Genomic DNA, 13,078 nt, shown 5'->3' on the forward strand with positions numbered 1-13,078 from the left:
CATAATTTAATATTTGGACCTAAGGTAGAGAAGATATAGGAAGAGACTTCCAATGCTGGCTCATGTCTATACTTCTAATTACTCAGGAGGCTGAGTTCTGAGGATTGTGGTTCAAAGCCAGCCCAAGTATGAAAGTTTATGAGGCTCTTACCTTCAATTAACTACCAAAAATGCCAGAAGTGAAGCTCTTACTCAAGTGGTAGAGTGCTAGGTTTGGGCCAAGAAGTTCAGGGACAATGCGCAGGCCCTGAGTTCAAGCCCACCAAAAAAAAAAAAAAAAAAAAGGAAGGAAGGAAAGAAGGAAGGAAGGAAGGAAGGAAGGAAGGAAGGAAGGAAGGAAGGACTTTCCAAAAAGACAAACAGGTTTTTGACTTCAGTAACCGTATGGTAGCTGTGCTAGACAATGAAGGAAGGAATACTAGGAGAGTGTGTAGAAAGATTTTTTTGTTTGTTTTGTTGGTCGTGGGGCTTGAACTCTAGGCCTGGGTGATGTCCCTCAGCTCTTCAGCTCAAGGCTTGCGCTTTACCTCTTGAGCCACAGCACCACTTCCAGTTTTCTGGTGATTTATTGGAGATAAGTGTTTCATGGACTATCCTGCCCAGGCTACCTTTGAACCACAATCCTCAGATCTCAGCCTCTGGAGTAGCTAGGATTACAGGTGTGAGCCACCAGCACCCAGCCAGAAGTTTAGGTTTTTATAGGCTGAGTTTGATGTCTCTGTTAGACAGTGAATTGATAATTTTAGAAACACATTTGGAATAGGGATGGGTATTTGAGAGTCCTCAACATGGAGTAGGTGATACCCAGGAAGGATGTGAAGAATGTGAATGGGCTAGGATCCTGAAGACACCAGTGTGTGTGGTATAACAGGGGAGAAGAGAGAAAAAAAAAAAGGAGAAGTACTCAGAAATATGGAGAAAAACAAGTGTCAGGTCATGGAGGTAAAAAATAGGGTGTGTTTCAGGAAGTAGGGACAGAGATAAAAACATACCAGAATAGTACAATCTTTAACATACTGTCTTTTTTCTTGCCAGTCCTGAGATGAACTCGGGGCCTAGGCACTGTCCCATAGCTTCTTTTGTTCAAGGCTAGCACTCTACCACTTTGAGCCACAACACCACTTCTAGCTTTTTCTGTTTATGTGGTACTGAGGAATCGAACCCAGGGCTTCATACATGTTAGACAAGGAACCTACCACTAAGCCACATTCCTAGCCCCTAACATAGTCTTATAAAACTCAAGATTAAATTAAATTAAGTACTATGGTGTTGGGACAGGTGTGGGTGTATGAGAGAGTGGTTGAGTACTTAGCATAAATGAGGTCTTTGTAGGTTGCATTTCTAGCAATGCAAAAAATAACAAAATACAGAAGAAAGTCTAGAAACAGATCCGTGGGTATATGATATATATATATATGTGTGTGTGTGTGTGTGTGTGTGTGTGTTCATATTTAATAATTGTGACAAAGCAAATATCACACAAAGGGAAGACCCAGATTAAAGCATAAAAATAAATCTTAAAATTCCTAGAAGAAAGGTTGAGGGAGGTATAATTTAGTAGTAACAATGTATGCTTAGCATGCATTAAGGCCCTGGGTTCATTCCTCAGCACCAGATTAAAAAGCAAAGACTTCTGGAAGACATATTAGGGAATGACATAATTTAAGAGTGGGCTTGGCTTAGAGGTGATCAAGCCTCCCCTGCCCCCAAAAACATAAAAGATTGCTTAGTTTGAGTTTAAAACATAGGAAGAGGCATTATACACAAGTGACTAATTACAAGCCAGGGAAAAATGTTTGCATGTGACATGTGTGTAGCCACAATGCATATATATGAACGGATTCCATCACCAACCACCTCATAAGCAACTCCTCCAAGGAACTAATCGCATATACCACCTTCCATCACCCAGGACCCTCATCTTCTCCTGGACAGGAGTCACTGTCCTACTCCTCTGCCAGCTGCACTTCTGTATGTGGTAGGCCAGGCATGTTAGATTGGCATGCCCCCTGCCATCTCTTAAAAGTTCTCCACTCAGACTGAAATTGTGTTAGGATTGGTTGAAAGAAACCATGAAGCTGAAGATAGCTGCTATCAGTCAAGTGCAGCAGGCCCTCATTTTTTTTTTTTAAATCAGGAAGGGCCAGAAAAGGTTGTCCTGTTATAGAGTTATATCTTTTCTTCCAATTCCTCATCCTTTTTAGAGATCTCTTAGTCTCTAGACTCAGTCTTTAACAATAATTTTCCTGGGGTCTATGCTCTGTCTGGGTTGTTCTGTGCAGTATAACTTTCCTCTCAACCACTCAGGATTGCAAAGAGAAAAGTCATCTGTGTCTTTGAAGACCCACAACATTGGCTGGACCTGCTCGGCCTTCTTTCAGACTTTGGTTCTGCACTTCTGCTGTGAGGAGTTAGACCATGTGGACAGGAACTGCATGGCCAATAGATCTGCCCTCTCTCCAGGTGGACTTGGGAAGAAGCCTGGACTTCACTGGGTCTGAACCCCTTCAGGGAGCACCAGAGGTAAGCCACTGTTGCTGATTCTAGTTTTCCAAGGAAAACTGAAGTCTGCAGGCAAAAAAAAGATGTTTTGTTTCTTGGCTGTTTATGAACATTTCATTGTTTGTGAAGAGGGAAGGAGTGAGTCATGAGACAGCCATGGGGTTAAGAATTGAACCCTGGCGTCCTGACTCCCAGCCCAGCAATTCTTACTGCTTCTCCACCCTGCCTTTCTGGTATCTTGTACACTAGTTTACGCCGCCGGTGTGTTTACTCCCTGCTGACTGCAAGAGCTCTAGAACTCTAAAAGAGCGTAAGAGATGGGCTTGGCCAGAAAGTCAAAAGTCAACAACCTAGGAGGGCCACAGGCCAAGTTTCTATTCCGGGCCACTTCTCGGAGGGCGGTTGACGTAACTGGAGCCCGGGCCCCGCCCCAAGCGGGGGGCAGGTCCTTCCGACAGCTGGGGCTATTTTAAACCAAACTTGGTTCATCCAGATTGGTTCGGCTTCAAAACAAAGGGGAGGGGAGATGCTCGTGGAGGGTGTCCGGCGCCCTTCGGCAGCAGGTTGGTTTATGGGCTTGGGCCCCGTGTCTGAGCTTCTAGGGTGCCCGAGGCTGCTAAAACCAGCCCCCGGACGGTGCCAAGCTAGTAATAAAGTAGTGACTACGGTGTAAAGGTGGCACAACCATCGACACAATAACAGCCGTAATTAGGCTAACTACGGTCTAGCCCCGCCCTGGCTTGGCCCCTGACTCACCCCGACGGCACGCCAGCCATCGGGGAGGAAACTGAGGCAGAGCTGAAGCCAGCAGGCTGGAGCGACCAGTTGCCCAGAATTTTTCAGCTCTCCAGGTCCAAAATCTGTTGTCCGGGATCCGCGCGAAGGCGCTCACAAAGCTCGATTCTGATGTAAGCCCTCCGACCCCCGGCGGCAGCGCCCTTTCTCAGACCAAGGGCAATCAACCGCCGCGCGCCCCAGGCCCTAGGAAAAGGGGCGCGGGGACAGGGGGGATCCGGCTCCAGACTACCGCTCCCTTCGGCCTTTGCGCGCCAAGCGCGCCCCCAGTCCCCGCCGCGAAGCCTCCCGCGGCCCTGGCGCCGCGATGCCTCCTGGGAGCTGTAGGATGGCGGCTCGTTCTTTGGGGCCAAGTCCCCGGCCTACGGACTCCATATCCCGTCGTGCCCCGCGGCTGTTTCTGACGCGACCCGGAGGCTAGGGAAGGTGGAGGCGTGGCTAGTGCCGGGCCCCACCCCGCTCTCCTCCGGCTGGCCCGACGCGGCGGTAGCAGAGGGCGGCAGCGGCGGCGGCGGCGGCGGCGGCGGCGGCGGCGGCGGCGGCGGCGGCGGTGGGGGGGAGGGGTTGGGCGGGGGGGGGCCTGGTGGCCGCGGCGGATGGACTCGCGGGTATCGGAGCTGTTCGGCGGCTGCTGCCGGCCCGGAGCGGGTCCGGCCATGGGCGGGACCCTCAAAGCTAGGGCAGTCGGCAGCGGCGGTAGTGGCTGCGGGGGCCAGAAGGGGAAGAAGAAGAACGGAAGGAACAGAGGGGGCAAAGCCAACAACCCCCCGTACCTCCCCCCCGAGGTGAGCACCTAAAAAGCGGTGGGGCCGAAGGAAACCACTCCTTCCGGTCCCAGGACCCCCGGGAGGCGGGACCGAGAGAACCCCCCTTCCGGTGTCAAGACCCCGGGAAGGAGGGGCGCAGGAGGAGAACCTGCGCTTGTGCCGGGGGAGCCTCATCTCAGGACGGAAGAGCGGAGGGGCTGGACCTCCCCGCGGGTGTCCGGACCTCAGGGGCAGGGTTTACCCCTTATTTGGGAAGAAGACGTGGGGAGAGGGGTTCTCATCTATTTTGGGGCGAACAGAATAATCAGATGAGGAAACAAGCAGAGTAAATACTACTTTTTCTAAACTTGCTCCACGAGGAAGAGAAGGGTACCCGGGAAAAGAGCAGCGCGGTCCCTCCCGGTCCCCAGATCCTCGCACACACACACAACCGGAGAACAGTTAGACTTAGCCCTCTGCCCTCTGTCTGCCCTGTGAGGGAGTGGGACGAGGGAACAACTCCCACTTAGTCTCTCCTTAAGATAGGGAGACCCAGGGAAAGAACCTAAACCAGTGATTATCAAACTTGTGTGCCACAATGGTCAGGATTGCTGGCCCCAGTTTCTAGAACTTTTCTGATTCAGTAGGTGAGGAGTGGGTCCGAGAATATGCATTTCTTACAAGTTCCCATGTCTTGCTAATGCTGTGGAGTCTGGGAACACACTTGGATAATTATCTGCCTAGATGGTTACTCTTGTACCATATTTCTGAAGCCCTCCATTCTAACATGCCCATTCCCAACTAAATGATAAATAAGGCATTGTTGGGGGGGGGGGAAGAGAGCCCATTAACTTTGTAGGGTGGAGATTATGAGTGACGACCACCTGTCAGGACTTCATAGGATGATATGATGGGCTGGGTGGGAAGAGGAAAAGTAAAATGGCCAGAGCAGAGGAGGGAAATACAGAATGGCAGTTACATATAGTCTTGTACACTCAAGAAGGGGAATCCCCCTGTGCTGTGCCAAGCACCTGGAAGACAGAAAAGAGATCCTGAAGTAGATTGAGGATTTTAGCACAACAGAGGCATAAGGATTAGGGGACAGAAGGTAAAAGCCATTGTGGGTCTGGCTTATGGATTCTACCTCCTTTTCACATTTTCTGAGTTTCTTTTGTTCTTATCAGTTCCAACTTTGGAGCTCTCTGCTCTTCTCTCACTGAGCTTATAGTGACCAGTGCTGACCTCACCTTTTGGCCCCGATCCAGATCCACTTGTAGCTTCTTACACTTGATGGCATCAGCTGAGAGGGGCAGGCAGGAAGGAAAGATCAGGGCAAAGAAAAGCCTTAACAGTCAGGGTGCAGAGGACATAGACATCTGAGGACCACAGTTTTAGGCTGGTTTAGGGGTGATCTGCACCTGGGAAAAACAGGCCTCCCCTGAATAAAGGAGGGACTTGAGGTTCCATTCCTGGCTTAAGTTGATTTATTGTCTCCTTAGAGAGGTCACACTAGGGCTAGCATTGGCCCTTGGCATTCACTTGGTGAGATAGGTGATTGAGACCCCTGCTCTCTGCTTGGACTCAATGGAAATTGAGGGAAAGTAGGGGTTGGGTCTGGACAGTAGATGGTGACTGCTTCCCGTTTCTTTTCAGGCTGAAGATGGAAACATTGAATATAAAGTGAGTCTTAGGCTGGGAAAAGTAGGGGATGGGTTAGATTGCCCTTGCCAGCATGGGGTGATTTCTCTAAGGTCTTTCCAGTTTTGTGGTCTATGATAATTTAGGCTGTGGTACAGGGGTAAGGCCTTTGAACCTCACTCTGTGGAAGGGGAACATACTGTTAGGGGAGCTGGGGGCCAGAAGAGGAAAGGAAGGGTCTTGTCCTTGCAGCAAGAAAGATTGGGGGACTATGTGGGTTTAGGAGGAGCACCCCTGATTTCAACTCCTGATACTCTGCCTGCCCTAAGCTGAAGCTGGTGAATCCGTCCCAGTACCGCTTTGAGCACCTGGTGACACAAATGAAGTGGCGACTTCAGGAGGGGCGTGGAGAGGCTGTCTACCAGATTGGGGTAGAGGACAATGGGCTGCTGGTGGGCCTGGCTGAGGAGGAGATGCGGGCCTCCCTCAAGACCCTGCACCGAATGGCAGAGAAGTATGCTTTCCTTCTCCCTCAGTCCTTCCCTCGCTCTGGCGGTGACCCCTGGCATTCCCAGTCACCCAGGGCTCTAGAGTCAAGGCCGGGATGGGGTGGAGGGGGAGCTTCTTCTGTAGTTTCTTGACAGGGGGCCAAAGTGGGGGCCCTGGTGTCCTACTCTCTTCATTGAGCATACGCTGTTTTCCGTAAGATGTGTTGGCTTACTTGTTTCCTTTAGAGGGGCTGTGGGTGGGGATTGATGGTGAAGAGGGGTAAGGAATAGGTTTTGGGAGCTCTGTGGGTGGTGCAGAAAGGTCATTGGTCCAGAGCCAGGTTGTAACGGAGGGAGTACAATGCAGTATGACAGCTGTGGCCTTGCAATGACAGGGTTGGGGCAGACATCACTGTTCTTCGGGAGCGAGAAGTGGATTATGACAGTGACATGCCCCGGAAGATCACTGAGGTGCTGGTACGAAAGGTCCCTGACAACCAGCAGGTGAGTAGCAGCCCTTCCCAGCCCCCATGCTGATGCAACCTAGTCGTTATTGTGGTATCCAGATTCTCTCTCTCTCTCTCTTTTCTTTTTTTGTCAGTTGTGGGGCTTGAACTCTGGGTCTGGGCTCTGTCCTTGAGCTCTTCAGCTCAAGACAAGCACTCTAGCACTTGAGCCACAGTGCCACTTCTGGTTTTCTGGTGGTTAACTGGAAATAAGCGTCTCACAGACTTTCCTGCCCGAGCTGGCTTTGAACCACGATCCTCAGATCTCAGCCTAAGTAGCTAAGATTACAGGCGTGAGCCACCACCGCCCGGCTCCAGATTCTCTCTTGACTTGCAGTGGTAGGTGATTGATTAGAGCCCTTACCTCTGGCAATTTGTTCACAGTTCCTGGACCTCCGTGTGGCTGTCTTGGGGAATGTGGATTCAGGAAAGTCAACCCTGCTTGGGGTCCTGACCCAAGGAGAGCTGGACAATGGGCGGGGCCGGGCTCGACTCAACCTTTTCCGCCACCTGCACGAGATTCAGTCTGGTCGAACCTCCAGCATCAGCTTCGAGATCCTGGGCTTTAACAGCAAGGGAGAGGTGCATGGGATCACTGGGACCCAGTAGGGCCAACCTCTAAGGATGGATGGGATGGTAGAGGTGAAGGACAGAGGCTGGGAGCCAAGTGTGGAGTCTTTGGAGTGGTGTGGATGAAGGTCCCCTGGGCACTGCCAACAGACGCTCTCCCTTTTAGGAAGCACATGGAAATCAACTGGACTAAGTAGAAAGTGGGGCTCAGTTTCGAGGCAGGGTCACGAGGGACTGACTTAGGTCCTGGCAACTCCTAAAGGGTTGGGGTGGCTTGCAGGGGGCACTGAGAGCCTGGGCTCTGGGCTAGGTGGTGAATTACAGCGACTCACGGACGGCAGAAGAGATCTGCGAGAGCAGCTCCAAGATGATCACCTTCATCGACCTGGCAGGCCACCATAAGTACCTGCACACCACCATCTTCGGCCTCACCTCCTACTGCCCAGACTGCGCCCTGCTCCTCGTCAGTGCTAACACGGGGATTGGTACGAGGCACTGGGCAGGGGGCAGGGCTGAAGGGAGGTGCTGACTCTCCTACCCTGGGCTTCCTCAAAGTTGAGAGTCACACCAACTCTCCTCTTCCTTTCCTCCCTCCCACATTCTTCTCTCCTGCTGTTGCCACTTCTCTCTGAGGTAGCTGGCACTACAAGGGAACATCTGGGGCTGGCCCTGGCCCTGAAAGTGCCCTTCTTCATCGTGGTCAGTAAAGTGGACCTCTGTGCCAAGACCACAGTGGAGAGGACAGTACGCCAGCTGGAGCGGGTCCTCAAGCAGCCTGGCTGCCACAAGGTCCCCATGTTGGTCACCTCTGAGGACGATGCTGTCACTGCTGCCCAGCAGTTTGCCCAGTCACCCAAGTGAGCCTGCCTCTCACCCTAAAGCCCTGGTCCACAGGGAAGGTTCCAGAGTGCCCAGGAGCTTGGTGTCCTGTCTTCAGGGTCAGATGCATTCTGACTCAGATTCTGGCCTTGGCTCTTTCAGCTTAGGATGGGGCTGGGGACTTGGTCTCTGAAGGGGTTGGCCCTTCTCCTGGAGCTTTGCTGATGCCTGGGACCCTGGGGATATTTGCTGTCTCTCTCGGGCCTGGGGATGGACTTCATGCGCCACATTCCTTGGCTTGGAAAGAGGGACCCTTTCCTGCCCATAGAAAAGCTCACCTGCCATGTGTAGGCCTCTACTTCCTGGCAGGATTTCCCTCATCTCCATTTCATACCTTCTTCCATAGTGTCACCCCTATCTTCACACTGTCCAGTGTGTCGGGGGAGAGTCTGGACCTTCTCAAAGTCTTCTTGAACATCCTGCCACCGCTCACCAACAGCAAAGAGCAGGAGGAACTCATGCAGCAGTTGACAGAATTCCAGGTAGTTGGCTCAAAAACAGGTAGAAGGCTGGGGATGGGGATGGGGAAGGGCCAGTTCTTTTCACGCCAGAGCCCATTGGGAGATTGTCCAGCCCTGGGTGGCAGGACATTGATGGAGTTTTCTTTGGCTCCAGGTAGATGAGATCTACACAGTACCAGAAGTGGGGACTGTTGTCGGCGGGACACTTGCCAGGTGAATTGTCATGTTTGCTATCCACCCTATTTGGCCCTCACACCCTGGTCCTGGAAGTGCGCAGAGCCCAAGGATGCGCTTGTTTGTTCTTTGGCTTTCATGTCTAAAAGAGCTGCAGGAAGCCACTCAATTGGCTTGTGAGGGAAGAAATAGTATGGCGGCTTGCTGGGAAGAAGTGTGGGCTTATCAACTCAGGTCAGAGTGGGGGATAGTAGACTTTTCAAAGCAGAGGGTGAAACCCAAGGGGATCACTTGCTTCTTCAGGGGTCAGGTGTTCACTGTTATCAAACCAGAAGGCGCCTTTGTGCCAGCGGTTGCCGCGGGTCTTCCCTGCTATTGGACTTCAGTCTCAGCAGACTGGCAAGGCAGTCGTTTCCCTACCTTCAATTCCGAATTTAGACTTCCTTTCCCCTACCTGAGGGTCTCAATCCCAGAAGGGAGAGTGCTCTGTATGACGCTCGCAGTCGGCCAGGGGACCTTGGCTGACACTGTACCACCTGCCCTCTGGGCTGCAGTGGGATTTGCCGTGAGGGCGACCAGCTGGTGGTGGGCCCTACGGACGATGGCCGCTTCCTGGAGCTGAAAGTATGCAGCATCCAGCGCAACCGCTCTGCCTGTCGAGTGCTGCGAGCTGGTCAGGCTGCTACACTGGCCCTTGGGGACTTTGACCGTGCATTGCTTCGAAAGGTGAGGTGGGCGCAGGGGTTGGAGAGAGAACACGAGTGAGTGAGTGACTCTTGGCCAAGGAGCACTGTGGTCTAAGGTGCTTCTTTCACCCCAGCAGCATAGGCCTGCATACAGAGCCTCTATAAAGTGACTTAGAATACTCACCAAGGGGAAGAGCACTTTAGTGTGAGTCATTACAGTATAAGCTGCATGTCCAGGATTCTAAAGATACTGTTTTGAAAAGGTGACGAGGACATGGGAGATGGGCAAAGAAATTACCCTTGATGAGGAGAATTGAGACAATTGTCAGCCAAGGCCTCTGGAGTTACATAGAGAAGCGGGTTCAGGCGGGGTGTAGGGTGGCTGGGGGGGATCATCTAAAGCCAGGTGTGCCCCTCGTGGGCCTGTGCTGTGCCTTCCCCAGGGCATGGTGATGGTGAGCCCTGAGATGAATCCCACCATCTGCTCAGTGTTTGAGGCAGAGATAGTCCTACTGTTCCATGCCACTACCTTCCGGCGAGGATTCCAGGTGACAGTACACGTGGGCAATGTTCGCCAGACAGCAGTGGTGGAAAAGATCCATGCGAAGGTGAGTGGGACCCTGCCAGGCCTCGATTGCTCTAGGGAAAAGGCAGACTGCCTCCAGAAGGGAGGAAGGCCTCACCTTGGACATGGTGGCACTCTCTGATCCCACAATGGGAACAGAAGCCTATGTAGGATGGGAAACAGCCCACCTGGAGGCCCCAGGGGTAGCCAAGGCTGGTGGAGGTGGGAGATGGGAGGCAGTGGCCAGGGCAGTGACCACTTATCTGCTGCAGGACAAGCTGCGGACAGGGGAGAAGGCAGTGGTGCGTTTCCGCTTCCTCAAACACCCAGAGTACCTGAAGGTGGGCGCCAAACTGCTGTTCCGGGAGGGTGTCACCAAGGGCATCGGCCATGTCACCGATGTGCAAGCCATTTCAGCAGGAGAAGCACAGGCCAACATGGGCTTCTGAGTCTTCCCAGCAGGATAGCTCTATTGCTGTCGCTACAATATAAGGTGACTTCCGGCCCTGCTGCCCGCTGTTGGCGGCTGTGTGTGTTCATAGGCTAGGGAGAGGGATGCTCTCTGCCACTCGCTTCCTGACAGCTTTCAGGAGAAGTGTGAAGCTTGGTGTGGCCACCAGGGAGGGGCAGAACTGAAGGGAAGACATTTCAGGGGAGTGCTCAGCAGCTGCGAGCCCACCCGGCTGGCCCATCAACCCTGCAGACCTGTGGCCCATCTACTGGAGGGAGCAGACTACCGCCACTGTGGCCCACCATCAGGACTGGGCATGACCAGTGTGGTCCCTGCCCTTCAGGAATCGTACAACTGGGGGTGGCCCTCAGAAGCACTCCTTTTTCTATACCTCTTCTCAAGGCCATTGCCCATCTCTACCTGACTGGACAAAAACCATTGCTCCTGGCCATCTTGGTGGCCCCAGAATCTGAAGAACATGATAGAGGGCCAGTGAGCGACAGTGTTCCCACCTTGTGCTGAGACCTAAGGCCTCCCTACCCCTCAGCTTCGTTCCCCCTTCTCTCACGGGCCGTACCCCTAGCTCCTCTCACAGGCCCCATAGGTGCTATTTGTTGTGCTGGCCCCAGTGTGGGGCTGCCGAGCTAAAGCTTGCCGTGTCAGAGGCCAGCTGCATGTAAATCACCTCCTCCTCTCTCTCTGCAGTCACCTGTTGGCTTTCATGCTGGATCAAATCGTACGCTTTGCTCCTCTAGGTTGGCTGGTGGCTGGGGGACCTGACCCCTCACGGTTCTGCATCCTACCCTCTCGACCCCATTTTCTGCTCTGACATAAACTTTTAGTAATTTGTAGTGATCATCCCCTTCCCTCGGTAGCAGGGAACCAGGAGGAAAGGGAAAGATGGTGCCATATTTCCTACTCTTAGGCATGGACTTTCCTTTCCCTTTGTTAGCGTCCTGGGTTCCCGTGGGCTCAGGGATTTGTTGGTTGAGATTTCTCTGCATATATACATATATAAATGTACATGTATATATATTTAAATACACATATATATTGTACAGAATAAAATGTTTTATTGAACACACTGTGCTTATGCTTAAGACACAGGCTTAGCTTGCAGAGTTAGATTCCTCTCCAGAATCAGAGGTGAGTGAATCCACACCATTCCTGAGCCCCCAAAAGGTCCCTTTTCTCATTTCTTTTGTACTCCCCCACAGGAACAGTGTCCAGTGCTCTAGCTGTGTGTTCTGGTCTGTTTTGCATCATTCTTGAGTGAGCAGAGTTAGAAAGCAAATAAAACCAAGGCCTTTTTTTTTTTTTTGGTCAGTTATGGGGCTTGAACTCTGGGCCTGGGTGGTGTCCCTGAGCTCTTCAGCTCAAGGCTCGCATTCTACCACTTGAGCCACAGCGCCACTTCATTTTCTGGTGGTTTATTGGAGATAAGACTCAGGGACTTTCCTGCTCAGGCTGGCTTTGAGCTGTGATCCTCAGATCTCAGCTTCCTGAGTAGCTAGGATGACAGGCTTGAGCCACTGGTGCCTGGCTAAAACCAAGGCCTTTTTGGCTCTACTAGGTAGTTACCCTGTATTTAAGGAGGAGCCCTCTCCTCTGCCTGTCAGAGATCAGGAAGAAATTAAGATATGAATGGTAATGTAATCTGGTCCTTACATTTGACTTTTTTTCCCTGGTGCTTGTAACTGAGGCTTGAATTTAGGGCCTTACACTCTTGCTTGGCTTTTTTGCTCAAAGCTGGCATTCTAGCATTTGAACTACACCCCCACTTCTTTTTTGTTGATTAACTGGAGATAAAAGTCTGACATTTCTGCCAGGGCTAGCTTTGAATTGCAATCCTCAGGTCTCAGCCTCCTGAGTAGCTAGGATTTATAGGTCCAAGTCGCCAATGCCCCGCATTTCACAGGTCTGTTATAACCTAGATTTAGAATTTTGAGGACCATCTGCAGAATATCAGCCCCTCTTCCTTTTTCCATGTTCAGACTATCTGATTGCCACTGTAAGCTCTGGTCCTGGGAAAAGAAATAATGTGGTTTAAGGTCTTATGTGCCTGTCTGCCTCGAGAGTATTAAAGTGATGGTGTCCCTCCACTCAGGACCAGCTACCACTTAAAATACTACTAGTTTGTCTTGCTACTAAGAAGCCTATGATTAAAAAACTTACTGTATTAGGAGCTAGGAGCATTTATTTCCTTCTTAGGAGTTATATGTTTACTTCTTTATGCAGCTGCTAATGTGCAACCAGATGGCCCTATAGCTTTCCCCCAGCAATGACCTTTACACTCCTGCCTGCCAGCCAGGCTCATTGCCATTGTGCTGGAACAAAGCTGGCATTCCCGAGAAAACAGGTGTGCTGCCAATACTGTCCCTAGTGGTCTGCTTATACCCTATTAGTCAGGGCCTCTACAAGTCCAATGAGACCTCTATCATACCACTTTTGTCTATGGCTCCTTCATGCAAGCCAGCCTGTCAAAAAGTATTTAACTTGGTCTGCAGAACAGCCAAAAGAGATGGATCCTTCAGATATCATTTTTGTTATCTCTTCCCTAGATTAAGAAAAAACTGAAGCTGGTGCCAATGGCTCAGACCTATATCCCTAGCTACTC

At 51.6% G+C, this 13,078-nt stretch overlaps 1 protein-coding gene across 2 annotated transcripts; it reads left to right on the top strand.

Annotated features, from left to right (window-relative positions):
- Positions 1-3,294: 3,294 nt before the first annotated feature.
- On the top strand, positions 3,295-11,541 carry Gtpbp2 (GTP binding protein 2). 2 transcript variants are annotated; one of them, XM_070023659.1, is made up of 12 exons: positions 3,295-3,410; positions 5,697-5,723; positions 6,011-6,195; positions 6,565-6,673; positions 7,060-7,257; positions 7,556-7,730; positions 7,883-8,102; positions 8,471-8,606; positions 8,740-8,798; positions 9,314-9,485; positions 9,889-10,053; positions 10,283-11,541. In XM_070023659.1, the coding sequence occupies exons 3-12, from the start codon at positions 6,062-6,064 to the stop codon at positions 10,457-10,459; spliced, it is 1,545 nt and encodes a 514-aa protein (XP_069879760.1). In that variant the 5' UTR covers positions 3,295-3,410; positions 5,697-5,723; positions 6,011-6,061; the 3' UTR covers positions 10,460-11,541. The 2 variants fall into 2 exon arrangements, with proteins under 2 accessions (XP_069879760.1, XP_069879759.1); XM_070023658.1 differs by lacking the exon at positions 3,295-3,410 and adding an exon at positions 3,881-4,082.
- The last annotated feature ends 1,537 nt before the right edge of the window (positions 11,542-13,078 follow it).

This window comes from Dipodomys merriami, unplaced genomic scaffold (genome assembly GCF_024711535.1).
Source record: "Dipodomys merriami isolate MVZ:Mamm:240054 unplaced genomic scaffold, mDipMer1.0.p SCAF_16, whole genome shotgun sequence".
In the NCBI taxonomy this organism is placed as follows: domain Eukaryota; kingdom Metazoa; phylum Chordata; class Mammalia; order Rodentia; family Heteromyidae; genus Dipodomys; species Dipodomys merriami.